At 41.1% G+C, this 23,761-nt stretch overlaps 1 protein-coding gene across 1 annotated transcript; it reads right to left on the bottom strand.

Moving 5' to 3' along the window:
- Positions 1-366: 366 nt before the first annotated feature.
- On the bottom strand, positions 367-23,534 carry LOC142375676 (uncharacterized). The gene is made up of 5 exons (XM_075459819.1): positions 23,434-23,534; positions 22,656-23,326; positions 21,842-21,991; positions 21,300-21,380; positions 367-20,695 (listed from the first exon to the last, which is right to left on the bottom strand). The coding sequence occupies exons 1-5, from the start codon at positions 23,532-23,534 to the stop codon at positions 20,577-20,579; spliced, it is 1,122 nt and encodes a 373-aa protein (XP_075315934.1). The 3' UTR covers positions 367-20,576.
- Between the last annotated feature and the right edge of the window lie 227 nt (positions 23,535-23,761).

Genomic DNA, 23,761 nt, shown 5'->3' with positions numbered 1-23,761 from the left:
TAACACCAGACGAGGGATACCTGCTGAGACAGAGAAACACAAGTTAATGACAACAATGATGTTATATGTACATGGAGAGTAAAGAGGAAAGTTGCATAAGGTCCCCCAGCAGTCTAGGCCTATAGCAGCATAACTATGGGATGTTTCAAGGTCACCTGAGCCATCCCTAACTATAAGCTTTGTCAAAAAGGGAAGTTTTGAGCCAAATCATAAAGGTAGAAAGGATGTCTGCTTCCTGAACCCAAACTGTCAGCTGGCTCCACAAAGAGGGGCCTGATGACTGAAGGCTCTGCCTCCCATTATACTTTTAGAAACTCTGGGAACCACAAGTAAGCCTGCAGTCTTAGAGCAAAGCGTTCTGTCAGGGAAAATATCCAACGATGAGATCTTTAAGACATGATGGAGCTTGGTCGTTAACTTTAACAGGGAGCCAATGAAGAGAGGATAAAACTGGAGAAATAGGATCTCTCCTGCTAGCTCTCATCAGAATTCTGGCTGCAGCATTTTGGATCAGCTGGCAGCTTTTCAGAGAACTTTTGGGACGGCCCAACAATTCTCTCAGATTTTTGCTGTCTCTTTGGGGAAATTACAGTGATGCTCAGCAAAGGTTAAAGAACACATTCAGTTCCAATAGTTTTTACTGAGTGGCCAAACTAAAATGGCTTCACTCATTTTTTGATAACCAATTGCTTGTTGTTGTGTTATTATGTCATCATGTGTATCAAATTAACACTATAAATCTGATCTAGCTAAAAAAAAAAAAGCCGGGATGAGATTTATTCACTACAAAGTGATTATATATTTCAAACTATATTTCTGTCAATTCACTGGCATCCAACTTCTCCCTGTTTGATGTAATTGCTAGTTTCCCCAGCACTGATTTAAACATACGATATCAGCCTCTGAAAGCACCTGTGTCCTCCACATCTTTTCCAATGATTTTCTCATATTGCTTGCTGTTTAATTAATCAAATCAAATTTATTTGTATAGCACATTTCATGTACAAAACAATTCAAAGTGCTTTACATAAAATAAAAGCATTGCAGCAGGGAGTGGAAGAAGCATTAAAAATACATAAAAGAATATAAAGAGAAACAAATAAAATAATTTAAATGAATTTAAAAACAAGCAACAGTCCAGATAAATTAAAAGATTTCGTGCAGATAATGCCAATTTCTTTGGGATAATTTGAAAAAAACAAAACAGTGTAGTGAGCATCTTAAACATTCTCAAATGTTTTCCCATTCCCTCCTATCTTTTTTGGGGCTTTTTTCTTTTGCGCTCATTGTATGTAGCGTATTGTAGTCCTAAAATACTTTCTTTTTTAAGTCCAGTGCTTTTATACTGGCAATTTATACGTTGATGGAACATGAGTGCAAACAATTATGTGTACTTTAAGAAGACTACTTCTTAAGTATGCATACAAAATACAGTGTACACCTGCAATTTGAATGGATTTCATGCTCCCTCCCACTGTTTTCAAAGTTAGCAGCACTGAATACGTTAAGACACTTTATTTTTGCACTATGATCAAACGGGCTCAAAAGATGAATGTTCGTTTGGTTTTTGATGATGATGGTGGTAGGGAGGACTGCCAAAAAATCTCTCATGTGTGTATAGCTGGGTTGAGACCTGGTGGCTGTGACGAGAATTTAGTTGCATCCATTCTTACACTCATCCAAGCATTCAGTGACCCTGCCTGCTTTATGGATTTCGGGATTCTCATCCTGGAAGAGACTTAAATAATACACCACAGGATACTGTAAATGTGAACAGCTTTTGATTGATTTGCAGTGATCCTTCCCTTTGAGCAGTTGACCAAAGCCAAGCCAGCTAAATGTCCCCCTCAGCAGAATAAAGCCATGGGATCCACTTATTGTTGGTATCAGGGGTTCAATGTTTCACTTTAATTTGTCACCACTCTCTATTATACATATTTCAGTAGAAGCTCATTTGAATTAAACTGTGTGTTCGCTAGTCACACAACAAAGCAGTACTTTACGCCTCATTAACCAGTCACCAGAGACAAAATATGACATAATCATAACTAACAAGCTCAACCCGGCGCCCACATTAACTATTATTGCTTCTGTAAACTAAATGCTATCAAAAACATCCTGCTGAAATTAGAGACATCCATCTTCAAACCACTCTGAGAAGTATTCAGTGGGCAAACACCCATCCACAAACCCTTCTCCGCTCTGGATCAACAGGTAGTTTGTATTGGTTGAACGAGAATGAGAAACTGCGCGATACCACAAGTAAGAGGTGGTTGGAAAGTGAGACAAATGGAGTTAATAAAAGGGTCTGATGTGTCCTGTGAGTGTTTTGAACTGAATATTCAACATTCAGCGGGGCTAATTTTCCAGCAGACAACAACAGCAGTGACACCGGTGTCGTCCCCCTCAGATGAGTGATGACTGTGGGAGGCAAGGAGGAAAAAAGGAGGGAGAAGGAGGAGGAGATGTGCGGGGTTGGTGTGGCACATGGTCTGTTACCATGGCGAGGAGCTCCATGTGGACTTGCAGATCATAAATTAATGGCAGTTTTTCTTGGGCTTTGACATGAAAATTCCTCCCTCCTGTCTCAGGTGCTCCTTTCAGTTCCTGCATTTTGCCTTCCCCAACCTTTCCACCACTTTGTAAGGTGAATTAGTTCAGCCAAATAACAACAACGCTTTTAAGATCAGTGTGATAATGCTCAGTCATGGTGCTCATTTATGTTCACACTGCTGTAACTTGTGCTCAAAGACACAAAGTAGGACCCCGTGCTGTTGGGAGAGACACGTTTTCGGGCTGTTTAAAAGGTACTGGCACGATTGCCATTGCATAATCCGCCTTGATGTGTCTGACATGTTGGTGGCGATGATTTATGGTGGTGAAAAATTCATGCTGATGTTCAGGAGATGAAAGACCTCTGCAGCTGGCTATGAACAAGAGGCAAGAGAGAGAAAGAAGGCAGACCATAAAAGAAAAGACAGCCTTGAATCCTTCAGTATTGTCAACACGCGTCTTTATCTCTGCTGAAAAGCTAATCGCAAATCAGGAGACGTGCAACGTAACAACAACTAAACTTGTTTCTCTGAGCAAACAGATACACAAAACAAATCCTTCAAATCTGCAATTCAAATTAATATTCCAGCTAAAACACATTATTTTTGCCTGGTTCCAGACCTTGAATGGTTGAAGGGCAGTCGATTCTTTTTCGAAGTTCGAACATCTTTTCAAAAGTGAGGAAACTTTGAGCCAAAGGATTATTTTCTGTAAGCACTTCACACCATCCAATAGGGTGTATAAGCAGGCCTTACTCAGGGGGGTTCTTCGCGTTGGTTTGGTGTATATGAGCCCCAAGACAAAAATAAATAAATAAATAACACTCTCACACAAGACTAGAATTCAGAAAAGTTTGGTTATTTATGCCACCACCATCCCTCCTGCCACCCTATGAAGCTTTATTGTTTGTTCGCAGGCCAAACATGTTGCCAGGATAGTTGCTTCAGGTAACCTGAATAACTGTCAGGTGTCTCTGCACAGACACCAAAGGAAACATCGCGTGTATCTTCCAAGTACAGTTCCTTCAGTCTTCCCGCTACAACACTGTACCACATTGATACCTACACAGTGGAGCAGTTAGAAGCTACAGACTGAACACATCTTTATCACACAGTTGTGTGAAAAAGAGAGAAACCCTCCTCCACATCTAAAGTTTAAAATCTAAAGCAAATGTTTGATGAAGATTTGCTGAATAGAAAATTAGATCTACATTGTACTGTGTCCAGGCGTTAAATTATATATTTGTGAGATCGCAGTCTCTCAAGGAATGCATCACTGACCACAGGAGCTCCATTAAAAGGAACAATATAAGCAACTCTAAGCAACTTCTCAGACACTTTGTTGTAAGACATATCTTTTTTTCTTGGTATTTATAGGCATTCAACTGATTATGCCCAGCCAAAGATGTGTTGATGTTAATTTACTCAAGAGAAAGAGATGATTTTTGGATTTTTACCTAAAAAGATTATTTCCTAGGGAAAGGAATAAGGACTTCTCACTCAATGAGTTTTTGTAGAGCTCAAAAAGTTGTTGGAATTGTGTATTCTTTTAGTGTTTTCATGTTTCTCATAGCTCTGAAGAGGTTTTTAATGTTAAAGTCTTTAGAATGTTTCTTCTTTTTGTTCCTTTTTTAATCTTCATGTGATTTCTTTAATCTTCATTTGAAATTCAGAGCGGTTAAGAGGCGATTCTGGTGAGGCAAAGAATAGCTCTCGTGTTATTCCTCAGACGCTGCCTGATGGGCAAAAAAACGTGGAACAAAAATCTCACACACAGACATGAGCATAATTGGAAGAGAGTTTACGAAATGACTGGCTGCAGCCTTGTTCTGGGTGAAGCGCACGTATCCACATAAATGGCTGTTTTTACATCTGAAAATGCTAATTTCTCCCTGGAAGAGGTGGGTGTACACTCTATACCTGTGCAACACCACAGCTCTGGTTATTTTCTCTGCTTGCCATCACCGTGTGCACTGTGGCCACAGTGAGCACGGAGCAATAGACTCTGACGAGCTCTGTGTGGCACGCGTAGGCGCCGCAGTCTCAGTTGAAAGGGGTCAAGGAAACAGCACTGCACATGCACGATCATTCTCCTGCCCTGATACCTGCAGGAAATGTCAACATGGTTGGAAAAGAGGAGGTTTTTAGTCGGTCAGGTCAAATGTAAACCGAGTAAGTTTTTCCTATTCACCCAATAGTGTGATGTGACATGTTTTTATTCCTTTTTCTAGCCTTTTTTTTTTTTTTTATTAAAATGGTAACGTTACTTAAATGCCTACTTTGCTAAAAATCTACTTTTAACTAAGTCCCTGTCCACCTTTTTAACATGTCCATAAGATGTTTATGTGTTACCAGACATATAATGAGCAAAATCAGCCACCGTTGCCATTGGCTGAGGAATTCTGTGTTGAATCTGCAGAGCGCCAGTAAAAGCCTCAGGAAGGAGAGGTCAGGTATATGCTACGCAGAGTTTTTGGAAGAAAATGGCACCAGCCAATCCTGACTATTTATAGATTTTGGACTGTACAGGCAGTCTAGGTAGAGAACGCAGCAGAAGAACTCTAGGCGAGCTGTGGAAGGCTGCATAAAAACAGCTGGGGAACCAGCCTAATCATGGAAGTAGAAGCCTTTTGCTACATGAGATGCTGTGACTAAGCTCCCAGACAAGCTCAGCACTTCAAGAGATGGCAGTTTCTGTAGCAAGCCAGCTTCAGGTCTTACTTGGGCTATGCTAATCCCGGGAACTGGACTACCTCTGGGAGCGCTGAGCAGGCCAGCAGTGCTGAGTTCGCCAGGCTCTTGGCGCTAGCAGCACCTGAAATGTTGAAAGCATAGAAAGTGAATGCAATACCCTCATAATACTTCCGTGTACATATAAGTTTATATTAATCTTGTGACTTTCTTAAAAATCATTCTCTGGTTTAAAGATCTCTTCTTCTTCTTCTTTTTGTTTTTTTAAACGTAAAAACCTGACAAGTCATCACACACTGGATATATAAATTTATGGCTGAATTACACCAACGCTAGCATTGGTTATCGCTTAGCAGACTGCCGTCGGCCAGATGACGGCCATTTACTGAATGAGGAAGAAGAGGGAGAATCGTTTGTTGGGCAATTTCAAAGGCACGAGATGTTTTTCCCCTGATGAAAACTTTGAGAAGGACAATTGGAATTTAGAGATGAGTTTTCAGAGGATTTATAATTATAGGCGTTTAAGGCTTTTATCAATACATTTCATTTTACCATGAAGACATTTCTCAAATGTTTTTGTCTTTATATGTACTTCAAAAGAACCTAACTTGGACATGGAGGGCATGACTTTAAAGTACGAAGTGTTTCATTTGTATGCACATTATACAGTATTTGAAAGAACTGGAGAAGCGGGGCTGTACAACACCTCAGTGATGCCGTGGGCGGGAGATATAAAGGGTTCTTTATAACGCATGAACCTTGAGGGGAACAAAGCACATAGAGATATATATATATATAAAAAAATGCATACACATTTTGATTTGTCTGACCACAGTCAACCAAGGAGAGAAGAGGGAGCTGAGTTAAAATGAGAGAGAAACGAGGGAGAGGTTGGGGTCTCACAATCTAAACCACTTAATAGATTCTTGAGATTTGTTTTGCTGCATTGCAGCAGCGGTTCCCTCATGGCACTCGCTCTGGAAAGGAGGGAGAGTTGTGAAGAAAAAAAACAAAACAACAACATGGCAGTCTAAATTGCTATTCAACTCCCTGAATTAATAGACCCCACACAATGAGATGATTATGGATTTTCTGTTTCCTTGTTCTTATTGGATTGCAATATGGTTATGTTGCTGCCATCCATCATCTTATATTGCCTAATTATTCTTGTAATCTCTTTCTTATTTCATTTCCCCAGGCATTTAATTTCTGTAACCAGATCAAAGCTTTCTACAGTATTAGCCTCTGCGCCAACACGGGCATCAGTTCCAAAAAAACGTCAATATTATTCTGTGAAGGGTGTTCCCTGACTCTCCACGATTTAGACACATTTTCCAACCCACTGTCAACGGATTTGATAGGTCAGCTAACCCCTGCAGAGATGAGTGACACAGATGATTGAGGAGGCGTGTTCCTGGGTCAGCGTATTGACAAAACCTTGTGCGGAGGTCAAACCTTTTTGCATTTTAGTACAGTCCTCAGGACAAGACAGTCTGCATCTCCATCTGTCTAAAATCAAAGTAAACATGGAATAATTAACACAAGATTTTCGAGTGAAAACACATCTCATTCTAAACAAAACACAAACAAGCGCAGAGGCAGATTGTGGTCGTAGGGGAAGTCATGTGCCTGGACTATTTCTTGACAGCTCAACAGTTCCGTTGCCCAGAACTTTTCTATGTCTTTGCAAGTCGCTTCTAATTAAAAAAAGTGATTGCAAATTCGCTATCATTATAAGATTTTCTTGTCATGCACATATATATACATTTGAACCGCTTTTAACTAGGGCTGGGCAACGATTAAAATGTTTAATCTCAAGTCCCGCATCGGACAGCCCTGTGCTGCGTGTTGTTCCCCCTCTCTCTGCCCCCTGCTTCTCTGAACTTTCCTATCCATTAAAGGCACAAAAACCTTTTAATTAAAAAATAAATAAATAAATAAATAAAACATGCGTTAATGCGCGATAAAATATTTATCGGCGTTAAATAATCAATGCGTTAACGCGATAATAACTCGCCCAGCCCTACTTTTTACCCATCCAGGTTGGCACCTGTTGAGCACACACATGCACAGGGTCACACACTCAAAGAGACAGAAGCCATACACTGGAGCGGTAAGCAGCCAATCACAGCGCCCGGGGAGCATGGGGGTATGGGGTCTTGCTCAAGGGTACCTCAGCCATGGCAAGGAGGTGGACTGACACCCCTCCAGCTGTCAGTTTCACCAATTTTTGAGAGGCGAGAGTGGGAATCGAACTGCCAACTTTCCGGTTACTGGACAACCCACCAAGACTGTGGAGAATGTAGTTAGCGCACCGTTTGAAGACATGTTGAAAAAGACCAAAAAGCTCCTCACCATCATTGGCTGTGTTGACACAACATTAGTCCTTTTATATGTCGATGACTGTAATGCTGCGGCCTCCCGGTGAATTTCTGCCATTACGTGTACATGTACAAAGAGCAGCAAGCGAGAGCATCCAGCCGTGTTTGGTCATGACTGGTGTGGAACATGACTGTGGACATTGGTGTTTGGTGTAGTGAGTGAGGTGAGGGGGCGGGGGGTTTAATGTGGAATTAGAATTAGTCTTCAGGATCGATGTACTATAAACAATTTTAGTGACAACACCGTCTGGCTCCCTCTGCTCCAAAGTGGAAATAAATACACCTAATTAAGTACCAGAAGGAGCACTGACTCAAAGTCCCCCAACGACACAAATTAAAACAGAGCCACAGATAATGTGTAGAGCAGCTCTGAGCAAATCAAACATTACTGATCAAAATCAATGCCGCTGCGCTGTGGAGTGTATGTTTCTTAAGTGACCTACTTCAAGCACCTCCACATATTCATTGATACTACTGAAACGGAAAAGGCAAGCTTGCCTTTAACATGGCTCACAAAGCGACACTGATGTCGGTGAGAAATGTCACCTGCCTCAGCTGGTAATTACAAGCCACATGTCATGTCAGCCAATCAGGCATCAGCTGGAGATGTTAGAAAACACTTTTACACTCAGCCACTCTACTTACCGGATAAATGTCTGTCCTTAAAGGATGGGATTTTCTTTACCTGTTCACTTTTGTTGTCATATGAACCATAACTCACATAAATTCAGAAATGTGAAAAAGAAAGTACACCCTCTTTAAGTTCATAGTTTTTACACATTTGGAAATAAAATCGTCTGGTCCGTAGCAGATCTTAGAATAAGGTAAACACAACATCAGATAACCAAATTCACATGATAAATTATACTGTCACTCTTTATCAAAATGCAAGGCAACATTCAGAAGCAGTACGGGAAAAACTAAGTACATCCCATGATTCAAGAGCTTACAAAAGCACTTTCAGCAGCAATAACTCACAGTAATTGTTTTCTGTATCTTTTCAGTCTCTAACTTTGTTTGTGAAGGAAACTATCTCAGTTCATTCTCTGGTTCAGATGGCCTCCTGTTTAACTCTAGAATACTTTGGTATACAGAGGAGTTCATGGTCGACTCAATAACTGCAAGATGCTCGGGTCCTGTGGCTGCAAAACAAGCCCAAATCATCATGCCTCCACCACCGTGCTTGACAGTTGGGGTGAGGTGTTTGTGCTGATGTCTTTTTTTTGTTTAACCTAGCATGTTGCTTTGTATTTTGACCAGACATCTCCACTTTGGCCTCAAAGGACATTGATCCAGAAGTTCTGTGGTTTCTGCTGTCAAGTTCTTTTTAGAAGGAAGATGTTTTCTCCTAGCAACCCTTCCAAACAAGCCATCGTTGTTCAGTGTTTTCTGACTGGACTGTCATCAACTTTAACATTTAACATATTTACTGATACCTGTAAAGTCTGAGACGTATCTCTTTGGGTTATTAGAGACGGTAAGAGTTGGTGAAGGATCAATTCATTCAGTGCATTTGATTTGCCGCATCTAGCTGCTAAATAACATTCTTGATTCCTGTGGAAGCAGTAAGGGTGCATTTAGTTTGTCCCACACTAATTCTGCTTTTGGGCTTAGTTTTTGGTGAAACAAATAATTACAGGGTGTGATACGTCACGTGCGGTTGTTCGTCTGAGTTTGTATTTTCCTCATTTTATGACATAATAGGAACCAGATATCCCAATACATATGACATTAGAATTGAACATGGTGAACTTGAGGCTATGTCTCACAAAACTGTGTAGAACATTCTTTCCTCTCTATGTTGGTAGTACTGTTGTTTTTCAACTGCAACTCTCTGAAAATAAACCTTATTTGTGCAAGACCTTTTGTCTGTTCCGGTGATCAAGAGCACAGGATAACGACGGCTCATTTTTTTTAATCACATGTGATGACAATGCGACATGGGCCAACGTGCATCATACCAGGACCGTGAAATTGAAGTAACTATAGTTCAATCATTATTGCACCATCGTTTAAATGTTCTTTATTAAGTCAAAGTGTCTTTTATGATTTCTGCTTTGACTTGGCAAAGGCAAAGCATCTGATAATACACTGACTGGTGTTTAAAGAACACATTAAACACAACGGCATGATGTGTTTCGCATTCGTGGAGGTTTCTCCTCTGTTGGCACGGGGAATCGTTGTTTGGTGCTATTCTGATTGTTGTGTTAGTCCTTGTTGTGGTGGACCCGAAGAAGCGTCTGACGGAAAATATTCTGTTGTTTGAGGATTATTTTGTGGGTGTGCAATTGTGCAATCCCCAGTATCAGATTGTTCCTACAAAGCCTCCAGCTGAACAGGTTGTATACCATAGGTTATTTGTTATCCCTAAATATGGCTCATTATGGTCCTGTAAAAGTATAACCCCTACAAGTGGCAGAAGGGATATAACTCATGTGACCGTTTCCATATTAGAACTAAAGTCATTCTCAAGTTGTTCATTTGAGAAACCTCAAAGTCCTCATAAGGAGGAAGGTGGTTGGACAGAGCAGCTTAAAACCATTGGCCTTTGTGTGGCGTGCAATGTAGACCAACACACATTCTGTTAATAACACAACACTTCACTACAACATTTTTGTATTACTTTAAGGCGACAGTCACCCACATGGAAGCCGTTTTGTTTGTTGTCGTCACTGTCTGCTTTGCTGTAGAAAACAACATCACTTGGTTCGGGCTATAGATCCAAAACTTGTTGGGCAGTGTCCGAAAACAATAACAGTTACAGCTAAACATTATTTGTTTTGCAACACGACTGTACCAACGTAGACGCTAACTTAATCCCTCTCGTGCACGGTGAGGTCGTAATTATTGACCACATCCGCCTTGCATGAACAAATGCAACCTAAGCTCGTTTCGAGGACATTCTCAACGGATCAGCTGCTGCTGCCCCAACAGGTGGCTACAAAGGAGATATGCAACATCTTGCTCCAATTATTGAATGACCCTCGTTTCCTCAAGAAGTAGAGTCTGCTCTGTCCCTTCTTGTAAACGGCATCATTGTTGTATTTCAGTTCCAGTCCAGTCTGTTGTCCAGGTGAATGCAGGGGTCTCTGTAGTCCTACACCACCTCATATCGGAGAATCTTAATCAGTCCGTAGATTGGTGGCATGGATCAGTGACGTCAGTCCGATTCCCGATTATTGAATGATGTCAAAATTTGGACACTAATACCTACTGTGTACTGGATCAGACTGATCCCAACTCTAACGAAAAGTAAACTAGTGCTCAATGTAAAGTTATTATCTATTTGTCAAGCAAGGATTCAGTGAATGAGACGCATTCGGATCATAATACGGACTTAACAAAATGTTAAACAATAATGTCGAGGAAAAAAAGGATCTTAAAGAGAAAACAACCGTATGTCATATTCAGTTATAATTTGAATTCAGAACAAATACTATAATCTCCCCCGTCACAGCTGCAAACAGGATAAAAAAGGCTTGTGTGGTAATGATCAAAAAACGTCCAGATATCCTTCACCAGAAATGAGGTGTGTGTCTGGCATGTTTATGAGGTCGGACCCAAAGCCTTTTCAAAAGAGCATCCGCTTGGGAAAAAATAATGCTTCACAGTGTCTGAGGAGAAAACTCATAAATACGTTCAGAAGCAGAGAAGAAAACAACATGTCTTCTGTCTTTCCTTGCACCTTTAAGCTTCCTCTCAGCAGCATCAGTTCACTTGTGAACCAAACTACAATAAACAGCGCAACTGTCATTTGACCGATACTGTGAGATGGCAGCCATGAAATATTGGAGAAGAATGTCTTGGATATACCCACAGCGGCCGTGAGTGAGGTTCAGAGAGCAGTTTAGGAAAAACGTACATTTTTTTAGTTTAATAGTCACAGATTTTTAACCTTAATCAGTTTTTAAAAAAGAGGCAACGATTGTCCCATTAAAAAAGTATTAATTAAAAAATGTTTTTAATCAAGTCTACAGGAGTTAGTCTAAAACAGACTCACTCACCAGATTGCGACCCTGACTCTTTTAGTCCAGAGTTCTCTTTTAATATAATCTAATATTAGTGGCTCATAAGAAGAGTGTCTGTTTTTACACAGATTAACAGCCCACACTGCAGTCGCCTAAGAGGAGGGGACAAATTCCCTGAGAGTCCTCTGCAGATTAATGCCCTCTCCCATCATGCCTGCGGGGTTAGCTGAGAGCCAGACAGCGATTACTCATTGGGTGCGGTGAATTTATGACAGCCCCTCATTTTCGTGTCAGCTCAGAGACTGCGCTTACACACACTTTGAATATTTCTTACTTAAATCAGCCAACAGGAACGTGTTAGAAAATATGTAGTGATTCTGCAGAATCTGCAGCAATCAAAGACATGCATTTGACATTCATGACACCATGAATATTTTGAAATTTGCATACTTGAATAGCAATACGTTGTATTTAGCGTCAAAGCAGAACACTGGAGACAGCTGGGATACAAAAGGCCAGTGTTTAGAGTGTGGGAGGAATAAAATGGTGCTGCAGCATGCAAGTAATGAAGTACCATAATGGAATTATGAGAGATTTTGTTGTTTATTCAGGCCATAACTAAATGGCCCCGCCTACGTTCTTTTAGCTGATAGGCCCTGGCACCTGATTCGGGTACCACAGAACACTCATCTGGACTTCACCTCACCAAAATAACCACCTAACTCATCGTTCTGCAGCAGATTTTACTGATGCCCACAACGGCGCTTGATGTTATCGACACAAATGGTGACCTCAAAGAGCACGGAAAAATGTGTCCTGCACTAGCTTAGAACACAGAAAGCCAAAACACTGGGAGGCATCAGCCATCACTCAGTTTATCCAAAACTTACTGTAGGTCTCATTTTTGAAACAGCATTTACAGGCTCTAATGGAACCAGCAGAAAGTGTACACTGAAGGTACTTCAAAGTATCAGTTTCAGCAGCCGGATAAAGTGGACTTGACTATTGCACCATTTTTTAGAGACAGTTACATTAGCTGAACTAACAAAGAAGTGTAAGGAAAGCCACACTGAATGGACTGACTGATCGGCCCTATGTCACAGAAAAACGTGAAACCGTCACGTCACAGAAAAATGTGCATTTGTGGTGATGAAGAATAGTTTTTTAAATAGCCACCCAGCACAACTTTTAAGGTAACGTATTTCAATAGAACATCTGGTTCTTGTAAAAAGCCTGTTTTGTGTGTTAAGCTGTGGGCTGGGCAGCTAATTATAAGAAATGATTTTTACCTGCGATACACGATAGTTATTGTTGATCTAGAATGGTACCACACTAGTGGTAGCCGGCTACAGTAGCTCTGGACATATTTTGTGTCCGTCTTTGCAGCTTTTTGAGATTTTTAAATTAGCTTTTTTCCCCTTAAAAACTGATTTTTTTTTTTAGCCAGAAATGCCAGAAAATGCCTAAAATACAGATGAATTGAATAAGGGAGATGTCTAGGATGTAGAGGAGGAACAAAAAATAGAAAAAGGAAATTTTAAATCATCATCCAAATGTGGATTTTTTTTGCCTTTGAAATATGATGCCACAGTCAATAGGCGACTTTTTTTGCAAAATGACACCGTTTTACTCAACAAGAAAACCCAGCAAAAATCATGTTTGCGGACACAATAAAGTTTACGCGACTTTTTCCCTTGAAATTGTTTACTGATTACTGTTGTTGTCACAGTATAGAAGCATGGGAGGGGATTCTACTCTACTATGATAGGAAGTAAAATGTCCTCTTATGCTTCTAAGTATCAGGCTTTTTCCAGTTGACCTCACAGAAAAAAACCAACTGACAAACAATTAAGCAGGCAGCAAATTAGTGCCACGGTGAGCAGTCAATTGGGCATCTTTATAGCTTTGGATTTTTTGGACTTCCTGTTCATTTGACTTTTTTACAAACGAGATGCATGCTCTCCTTTGAGGTTATTCTCTGGCATAATCAGCTTCTACTTCTGTCATTTCTGGGTCAAAGAGTGAAGCGGGAACTGTACAGCATCAACGGAATACCTAGGTTAATTCTGGCGTTTTTCCATGCACGGCACGGCACAATATGTTACGGCTTGCTTCTCTTGTTTTTGTATGCAGGTATCACCATGTAATTTGATACTAATGGATATTCAATATTGATATAGATAGATCCTTGTTTCATGAAGTTGTTTTAAAGTCCTGCTGACAATTTCCAAATATAATCACGGTCATCTCATTTGCGTGCACGGATCGCACACTGTGTGCATGACCAGAGGCTAATGATAATAACGAGCAATGTTATTAACCGTAAGGATGCATTTTTTTTCTCTTTTCACTGGAGATGAGCTTCAACTCCCACTCCTCTTTATTCCTGCCTTGTAAGTGGCTTTGTATAAATGCATATGCTAAATAAGTGCAATGTGATAAATAAACATCTAGAAGATTTCTCCCCCTTGTGTCGCTAAAGCTTCCTTCACATATTGAGGGGCTACTGTGGAAAAATAAGTATGGAAGAGCTAGGCAGAGTTACACACTATCTTACTATTCAATTCCCAAAACGGTTAAGTTATAAACACATTACTCACATTGCCACCTTCTGAAGAGGGAAGGGTCAGGGCATTTGCATTGAGAATATTTGCATTTAGAACTATTTTATTTGGGGACTGAAGAATACATTTTAGAATATTCTTACAAAGGAAACCTTTGCAGGTGAATCTGAGCCAGTTTACTAATGAGCAGCCAGGCTTAGAAAGACCAACTTTGGATGATGAACTACTTCATTTAACATCCTGCATTAGCCAAAACAAACAATCAAAACAAAAATATTAAAATAAAGTCCTCACATGACAATGATTTGTTAGAAATACTTTAACATAAAGAACAACTGTGTGTGGGTTGGACCACATGCATAATGGGTTTCTAAAACCGAAAAGGCAGCAGAGGCACAAATGTGTGTTTGACTTTGACAAACGTACCCACAGAGCCAAGTTGCTGACAATTCTGTGTACAAACCCTTTGAAATACCTCAGGACAGGTGCCCAAGTCATCCAACAAACCTCTCTGCTGGATCCAGCCTGTGTCATGACTCAGCTGGGAGCCTAACACTACTGTTTGCTGCTCTCAGACAGGTCTCCTGTCCAGTCACCGAAAATCCAATTAGAGCTTTTCAGGTGTCAGCAAAACCATAAGGCAACACGTCATCACGCCAGACTGTGAAATCTTCTTATTGTCCCTTTCTTCCGGCCTGTTCCTCGTCATTTTTCTCAGTAGAGTGGCGAGTATTGTGCGAGCAGACCACAGGGAAACATCACCGGAATACATTTTGGGGTTTTCAAAAATAGTTTGGCCGCTGTTCCCATGCTCTTTGTCAGACTTTGTCAGAGTAGTGTGCACTTACAGCACGACAAAAGCAATGCCACGGATTTCTAAGGACCAAAACATTTAGTTCCACTTACTTTCATGGCTCCACACACCAGCACTGAACAACAGCAGAGTGCGTAATATTAGTGCACAAGTCGATCATCTCTTTCTGCTACTGTGGCCCTGTGATTGCTATTGATCCGAAAAAGGGGCAGGAAATAGACGTGCTTGACGGAGTGTGTGGGTGAGTATACAAGCAGTGTTGTAGTGTATGTTAGGCAAGCTGTTAGATGATGATGCTCTGCTTATTTGTTTTGGAAAGATGCTCCAGTCTGTGTTTGAAAGCACAGCTTCTTTGTATTCTAAAAGACAAGCTAGCCACTGCACTGAGAACATCACCAACTATGTAAACAACTTTCTGACAGTGGCCGACATGGGAGAGTGTTCTAGAGGAGACGGTGGAAAGTGGAAGATCGAGCTGTTGCACAGAAGGAGCAAGCTTTGATGTCATCTTTGATATTTTTCTCGTCACTTTCTGCATCATTAATTTCACTTTCAATTCTATCTACATGTGTTCTTGGCCACAAAAGAAGAAGAAGAGATTCACACCCACATATCAACTGCTCTGGCTAACTGTTGAAATATTTAAGGCAAATCAGCTGATGTTCATGTCCTCCAGCAGCTTTCTAAGCACGGGCGTTTGCTGGATTTTTCTGCACAGAGGAAAGAAAATATTCAAAGTGCATAAAGAAAGGAAATGGTGTGAATTCACTGAACGCATAACAGTATTATTTGGTGCCTCCTGCTGGGTTAATAGCCATCCTCTATTCTGCAAAATGAAAACAAACAAATTTGTGCATGCCTAATTGAGTTAATCATAGTGGAGGGGATCAAAAGAACAGCCAGGTTTCGTCTCTAGTTTTGTTTTCGGGATGCTGGGTTATGCCTGAAACTCATCATTTTTGGTAAATAAATTATACAACGAAGCTTTTTAGAGGCGATTGAGAGTAGTTTTGTAAAGACTAAGCTGTAATGTCTTTTTCATTTTACACAGAAAGGAAGCATTTTAATTTTCGAAGAAACCTGTAATCGAAGGGAAAAAAAACACACAAAAGAAAAGCTCTGCATGGACTGCTTTTTCTGAACATTTTGATAACATATCAGTCAAAATAGGAAGTCATTTTACCTTCTTTAGATGACAAAATGGAATACACCTATTCAGTTAGCAGAATAACAGGAACAAGGCTAATCACTTTCCATTCCAGCACATCTTAACAGTTTTGCATTGTGCCGTTTATCTGCTCGACTACATGCAAACGCAGCTGAAAATTCGAAACTTGGATGCCTCATTTGCTCTGTGTGGCTTGCATCATTCATCAGCTGCGACCTCTAGATGTGTGAAGAGGATTTGTTTCAAAACAAAGGACACAAAGGCATTAAGCGGGCATTTGGTGGCTACCTATGGGATATTGTGACAAAAAACTGCAATGAAAACCACAGCTCGACAAAATGTCCCCCAGCTGACGGCCGTTAACGTGCTGCTCACTTCAGTTAAGTTTCATTTCATTCTATTCATATCAAATGTTTGTACCAAAAATGGAACAGTTAAGGAAGTTAATGTTTTTACATATGATGAGGTATAAAAAAAGATTATTTTTTTTCTTTAGCTGAAGCAGTTGGTGTTGAAAGTCTCCCTTTAATTCCTCGAACAATCTGCAGGCCAAATACACTTTTAAAACATAAGACTTCTCACATAGATGGCACCGTGTGTCAATGGCTTATCATTCTGTCATTTCGAAATGTGGCAATTAAGTAGTCGTGCACGGGCGACACACTTCAATGCGTTTCAAGTGAGGTGTGACGAAAACTGTAAAATTACTGTCCCGCATGGAATCAATAAGCAACAGTAACAGATTAAATACTTTTCCAGGAAGCGGAGACGGAAATGCGGTCTCATTAAAGACAATGAATGGAGCATGAAGTTGTTAGAGTGATCGTTATTAATGCAGTTGCTTAGCAGCTGTAGGAATAGAGCTCGTCATTACCGACAGCAGACTGGAATGTGTCAATATATATGCGTTTACAGCCCAAGTCTGGCAACAAATCAGCAAAACAAACTGGGCAAAAACCGCTCAGACAAGCCAAACACTGACAGAGTCATTATCACCTACGAAAAAAAAAAAAAATCTAATTCAGCGCCCAAAGCTTTCCCAAACTGTACCTGATTAAGAGGCAGATTGAATGTGCAGCGTCAGAACCCAATTATTTTTGGAAAGCCATACTGTGGGACGGTTTCTGTCTGATTTGCACTTGCCTGTCTGCCAGCTGATGCACCCTGCCCACAGAAACTAAATGCATCCAAAACCTCTATTTACCGGCGCAAACGTCCACCTGTTTTCACTCAGAGATATGATCGCGACAGGGAGAAAAAACAAAAACACATCTTTAAATAAAATCCTGCAAAGCAATGACCTTAGAGAAGCAACTGTTGATGCCCAGTTTGAAAGAATTTGGAGTCCATCTCTCTGCATTGAGAGAAATTATTCACAAAATAAATACCAATCTTCCCTGAGATGGACATTACAGCAAGCTCCGCCAAAACCCAAGAGCTACAGCTCAGACTCTACAGGCCTCAGTTGGCCTGTTAAATGTTAAAGTTCATGACAGTACAATTAGAAAAAGTGTGGCTTGTTAGGAAGGGCTGCAGGAGAAAGCCTCTTCTTTCCAGACGAACATTACAGCACAGCTTAGGTTTGTGAGGTCTCATCTGAACAAACCACAAGACGTCTGGAACGATATCCTACTGCATAGCAGCACATTTTGTGGAAACCAAACACAGCATATCAGCACAAACGGCTCATGCCAACTGTCAAGCACGGTGGTGGAGGGCTGATGATTTGGGTATGTTTTGTAGCCACAGAACGTGGACACCTTCCAGTCATTGAGTCCACGATAATCTCCTCTGTATTACTGTTGAACGGTATACCGATACTAGAAAGGTATCATGATACCCTGACGCAAAAAACGATGCAATACGTTCTTTTTTTAGTATCGATACTTCTCTTAAAATAACGTTCTGTCATGACTCAGCTGGGATCCCAACACTACTGTCTGCCGCGCCAAGTCTGTCATTCTCTGGCCACACTCCATGCACGCAGGGGCAGGGGCAGGGGCAGGGGCAGGGGCAGGGGCAGGGGCAGGGGCTAATGGGCATGCCTAACTTGCTTTCCTCCTCAGCTCGCGCACTCAGCTACACCCAGCAGCAGGTGAGCAGTGAGTGAGGGAGAGAGTATCGAGCGAGCGAGCCATCGCGACAACCATGCAAGAGTCTTAACGCTAGAGATGGCGACAAGTTCGGAAGCTCCTGACGACCGTCCCCGGCTTGTAAACAAAAAAGATGGGAGAATAGTGAGGGCAAGCCAACAGACACACTGAATCTGGTGTGCAAGTCATGCTACAAAGGAGTGCAGACGAAGGGACGGAACACGTCTAACATGGCAAAGCACCTCGCTGACAGACATCCCCTGCTTTACAAAGAATTCAAAGACCGACAGGTTAGCGAATGTGACTGAAGTCACCATTAGCCCTACACGAACAGCCCCTTTCTTATCGAACTTATAACTTGCAAACGCTATTTAATATTCTATCAGTTCTGGTAATGTCATGGCATATATGCCGTTTTGTTAATAATTATTTCTAGGTGGACATTTCAAATAAGTGACATATTGCAGAAGTTCAGAGGTTGTATTTGGGATTTTATTGTTCATGAGGAAAACATTTTGTTTTGTTAAAGCATGTTGAGTAGCTATTTATTTTGGCAATTATATTTTTTTAATTATTTATTCTAAGTGTAAAGGTTGAAATACTTCACTGCAATTCTCTGACGTACGTTTGTCCACCATAGTGTAATGGCATAGGTCTATACCATGTAGTGGCAAGTTTTGTTTAAAATAAAATAGTATTTTAAATGTGTAAGTCAGTCATTAATGTGTTCACTGTTTAAATGTTGATATTGGACAGAAAGGTAGCTTGTTAAGCAAAAGCCAATATGCTCACAGAAGAGATTGTGCTCATACTCATACCGAGCTGGACCATTATTTATCTCTTTTCCAGATTTTTTTTTAGATTTTCACTGTGGTATCGGTTCAGTATTGAGCATCGAGGTATTTATGGCAGTTATCATATCGAAGTCAAAATTTTGGTATCGGAACAACACTACTCTGTATACCAAAGTATTCTAGAGTCAAATGTGGGACAACGAAAGCTTGGCTGAAACTGGATCATCAACAGGACGATTGTCCACAGCAGCAAATCTACAACGGGAAGAAAAGAATCGAGGCGTTGCGATGGTCCAGTAAAAGTCCAGACCTCAACCTGATTTGAATGCTGTGGAGGGACCTTAAGAAAGATATAAATAAAAGCCAGCAAATTAACTCTGAACTGAACAAAAGCAGAGCTGTAGAAAAAAGAAGGGGCTAAAATTCCTCCACAACAAGCCATTGTTGCTAACTGTAGATACGGCTGCTATTAAATCATGTTAGTGCCTACAGCCGATACAACCAAAATCAATACAGTCTCTCTCAAACTGACCTGCCTGAAAACCAGCTAAGCCTTTAGTTTGTAAAATTTCTCATAACAGCAATATTTAAAATGTGTGATTATGTTATTCATAATCGGTTTATCAATATTAAGTGTTATCTTGTGCTCTAGTAATAACAGGAAGTCACAGAACCTATTTTGTGCATGTGTGCACTGAAAACACATTTAATTGTACATGCATCATTACAACCTTTACTGGAAGAGTGAATGAAATCAGCAGAAGGAGTCTTGCCAACGCACAGTAAAAAAAAAAAAAAAAAAAACGCTTTTGCCACTGCAATGGCCAAGGATCGGTGTAAAAACCCCAGCTATCCTCCCACTTAACTGCTCAAGGATACGTTGAATACACGTGAAGTCGTGAACCCATTTAATGGTGAAAGCAACCGAACACACAAATAACACACGCAGCTTATTCACCCCGACGCCCACACATTCCAGGAACACTATGCAATACTGTGTCAACACACCAACAGTACATACAAAGACAAAGTTTATGTAACAAACCTCAATGAATTATTACTAAGAGTGTCTCTTGTGGAGGCTACAGTAAATAAATGGAAATATAAAATGTGCAGACAGTCTGCAACTGAAAGCAATACAACTGTACAATATATATCATTTCAAACCACAATCATGGAATATATTAATTCAATAAATATTATTTAGAAATAAATAGATCCGTCTATGTATGAATATTTGGGGAAAAGGTGCAAACGAGAACTTTTCTTTTTTTTTTTTTTTTCCACCACAGATTTAAAAACATGGACAGAAAATAACAACAAATCTTCTCGGTGAGCAATCGGCAGCAAACTGTGATTATATTGGAACCGCCCACGAGGAAATGTAAATGTGTGATGTGAAAAGAGCCATTTTGAGCAGTGAAGTAAGAAAGCAGAACTACTCCTAAAAACTGACTTAAAACCCAAATACAGTTCTGTCAACAGATGTCAGGAAATAACAGTTATTCGACATCAGAACACACGAGCGCGCGTCACCTCAGCCTTCCGTGCTTATTTGTAGGGGTGCGAGCGGTGCAGGTGTTTGGTCTTGGCTCTTTTGGAAAGTCCGACTCGGATTGGACGTGTGCATGTTTTCAGAGGCTCCAGTCTCCTCGGCTGCTCTGGTGGTCCTAAACAAACAGAGGAACACAAATCCAACATTGTACACAGCTGTCCCCTTCTGCCTGCCAGAGCTTTCAGGCAGATGAAGGCATGGAAGGAAAAGAAATGTGAACACAGCCCTTCTTATGCTTACAGCTATTTTTTTCTTCTTTTTTTTTTTTTTTTTTTTTTAAAAAAGCGAAAAGCCTAACATGATGTTTCTAAATGTGCGGACAGCGTAGCCATGGCATTGGAATGATTTTGTCCCTCAAACTGAACACACTGCAGCCTAATACGGGCAGGTTGTTGGACTGATTCCTGTTAAATATTTAGAGGCCACCCCACTTTGCTGTCAGCAGACACACTTGGGTTCTGAATGAAAAGGAAGACCAACAGAGGAAGAAGAAAGAAAAGCTAAAACTAGACGAAGAGGAGTGTGTGTCTCAATATACTTCAGCGGTTGTACTGTTTAGCTCTTTTTGATATTTTGGCTGCTTTTGAAAGCTTTTAATATCACTACATAGAAGCAAGATATAAAGCAAAAACAGATTAATAGCAAAGACATTACGGCCGATCGTAGAAGATCGACCGTTTTCTCAACAAAATGTTAACAGAGTTTGAAATGAAACTCACTTTGCACCAGCTGTTCCAACAGAGGAAGACACATGAAGGAGGGAGACCATGTTTTCCCTTTCTGATGCATGTCCCGAGGCTCTGAAAGCAACACACTGACAGTGAGGAATGACTAGCTCCGTCTTATTTGCTCTGTTTGGCCTTAAGCGCTGATTTTACTTTCATTAAGTTGTTCCTCTTCCCCTGCAGCTTATTGAGGAAGTTAAAAAAAAAAAAAAAAAGAATATTTGAACCTTTTGTCAGAGTAAGCCATTTTATGAGACAAATCGATTAAAGTAATTGTGTCTCCTCACCTGAACAAACCAAGCTGACCTTTTTCAAGTCCATCAATCAACACTGTAAATAAACTATGCAAGACTGAAAACAAATAATATAAGATGAATACACGAGCAGGTAATTCAATTTTTGTTGTCATGTTATTGTTTAAAACTGCTTTTGAAGAAAGCAAAAGAGGTTGGGCAAAAGAGGTTTTCTCGAAATGGATGGATAGTTGGGGATGCCGACACTTTTTCGGGACAGTAGAAAAGAACTTAAGACGGAACCTCTGTCTTTCTCTGCCGTGTCCTTGGATGCTTCCCAGCTCGGGTATCTGTCAAGGGGCACTTCCTGTTCGCCCGCACTCCTGACAGCAGTAAGAGAAACCACTGGATCCCCTCCACACATTTCCATGCTGTGATCTTCATCCGCTTCGTCTAAAAATAGGAAGGAAAACAATCTATTTTTACGCGGCGCCAAAAGCGCAGCATCACAAAAGAGAGCACCGTCTGGTCCAAGAGTCTTTGATTTAACAGTCTGCACTAGACTCAGCCATCTAACTCTGTTTCTAAATTCTTGCTCGGTGTATAAATAGCAAATAACAAGACGCAACACCTAAATAGCTTTTCAGCATTTGCCAATGTGAAGAGGTAGGAGCCTGAAGTCTGCAGACTATGACAAAAATGAAGCAGAAACAAAGTAAATGCTCCAGAAGATTAACTGCTCATCTATTTTCTGGACATTTGATGAGGGATCTGGAAAATCTCTACAAGAAGTGTAGAGTGAAAGTCACAGTGAGGGTGTCAGGGAACCAGCAGAGATTCTCTGGAGGGAAGCACATATTCTTCAGGACAATTTAGTATCAACATCTGTGTCTATTGCAGTGTGGTTTGGGGCAATTGGACTAAATAAATGCATTCTACTTACACTTTTTCAGGTATGGATGAATCAATTTGCATGGTCCTGGAAATTATCTAAGGGTGCTTAGCTGTACCACATGTACACCAACAACACTAAAGCTTTTATCAGAATGTGTTCGACTGATGTCAGTTCATATTTTACACATTGTGGGCCTATTGATGAATAACATGGTATAGCTACCTGTGTTTCTGTGTCCCAGCTCTGGACTGCTGAGGTGCTCTGTGCATGTTGACGTTTTGGCCGTAAACGTTTCGGGTACATCACAGCACCGCTCCGGTGAAGGTGGGCTACTGTCGCTTGCGGCATCGCTTCTACTGATATCAAAAAACAAGTTCAGCTCTTTCAAGACCCTGTTGAACTGTTCCTTCATTTCAAACTCAGAGCTGTAGTTCGGATCAGACGAAGAACCGTCGCTCTCGTAGGGAACAGCAGAACACACTGGCTCTGAGTGTAATTCATCGCGTGTGTGTTCAGAGGGATCACAGGCTGATCCGCAGCTAGGCTGTTGCTCTGGCCGCCTGACATCTGCTGCGGGGATAAAGTTTGGGACTTCATTACAAGTGGAGTCGCTGCTAACAAATCCATTTGGCATGTCGGTGTGACGTTCAGATCTTTCCACCTCCTCCTCGTCCTCTTCGTCTCCTCCCTCCACCCCCTCCTCCCCTGGTATTTTGCCTTGACTGTCACTCTCTGCCATGGGCATGTGGTGTCGAAGTTGTTGCTGGGGTGATTTCAACAGTCTGGGCGAGCTGGTGAGGACAGGCAAGCTGCCCAGGCCAGCAGCATCATCGTAGTCATCATCCGGGGAGAGCTGGATCTTTTCAAAAGTGTCAAACCCCTCCGGCACATGGCTGCGGAGTGTGAGGGCAGATGGGAGAAATCTGTCACTACTCTTTAGTTCTGGGGACTTGTGGGGAGCTTTTTGTGAATGAATTAGATTCTGCTTACACGGCACAACCGCATCGCTCGAAGGCTGAAGCTGACCTTCAGTTTCAGCCGTGGACGTATCCTCTCTGTGTCGGTGATCAGAGAAACAACCAAGACTTTGTTCTTGGTCATCTCCACAAAAAGTCAGTCTGCTCCCCTCCGTCCATCCACTGATGCCTTCATCATCTTTGTGCTCACTTTGTTTCTGCACAGCCACCTCAGATTTTGCAGGAATCTCTGAATTTTCCCATCCAGTTTCCACGTGTTCTCTTCCCTTTCCCTCTTTTCTTTCACTGGCAACATTCTTCTCACAAATATCAGCACAAAGTGGTTCCTCACACCAAGACTCAGGCTGGCTT

Source organism: Odontesthes bonariensis, chromosome 24, assembly GCF_027942865.1.
Source record: "Odontesthes bonariensis isolate fOdoBon6 chromosome 24, fOdoBon6.hap1, whole genome shotgun sequence".
In the NCBI taxonomy this organism is placed as follows: Eukaryota; Metazoa; Chordata; class Actinopteri; order Atheriniformes; family Atherinopsidae; genus Odontesthes; species Odontesthes bonariensis.
The sequence above is the reverse complement of the archived record's forward strand: the minus strand, read 5'-3'. Positions and strand labels throughout refer to the sequence as shown.

Excerpts from the sequence above, each read along its gene's own strand:
- LOC142375676 (XM_075459819.1), bottom strand. The coding sequence starts at position 23,534 with ATGACCAAGAACAAAGTCTTGGTTGTTTCTCTGATCACCGACACAGAG. Across the intron at positions 21,992-22,655 it reads GCTGGGACACAGAAACACAG|ACGAAGCGGATGAAGATCAC; the intron begins GTAGCTATACCA and ends TCCTATTTTTAG. Across the intron at positions 21,381-21,841 it reads CACGGCAGAGAAAGACAGAG|AGCCTCGGGACATGCATCAG; the intron begins GTTCCGTCTTAA and ends TGTTGCTTTCAG.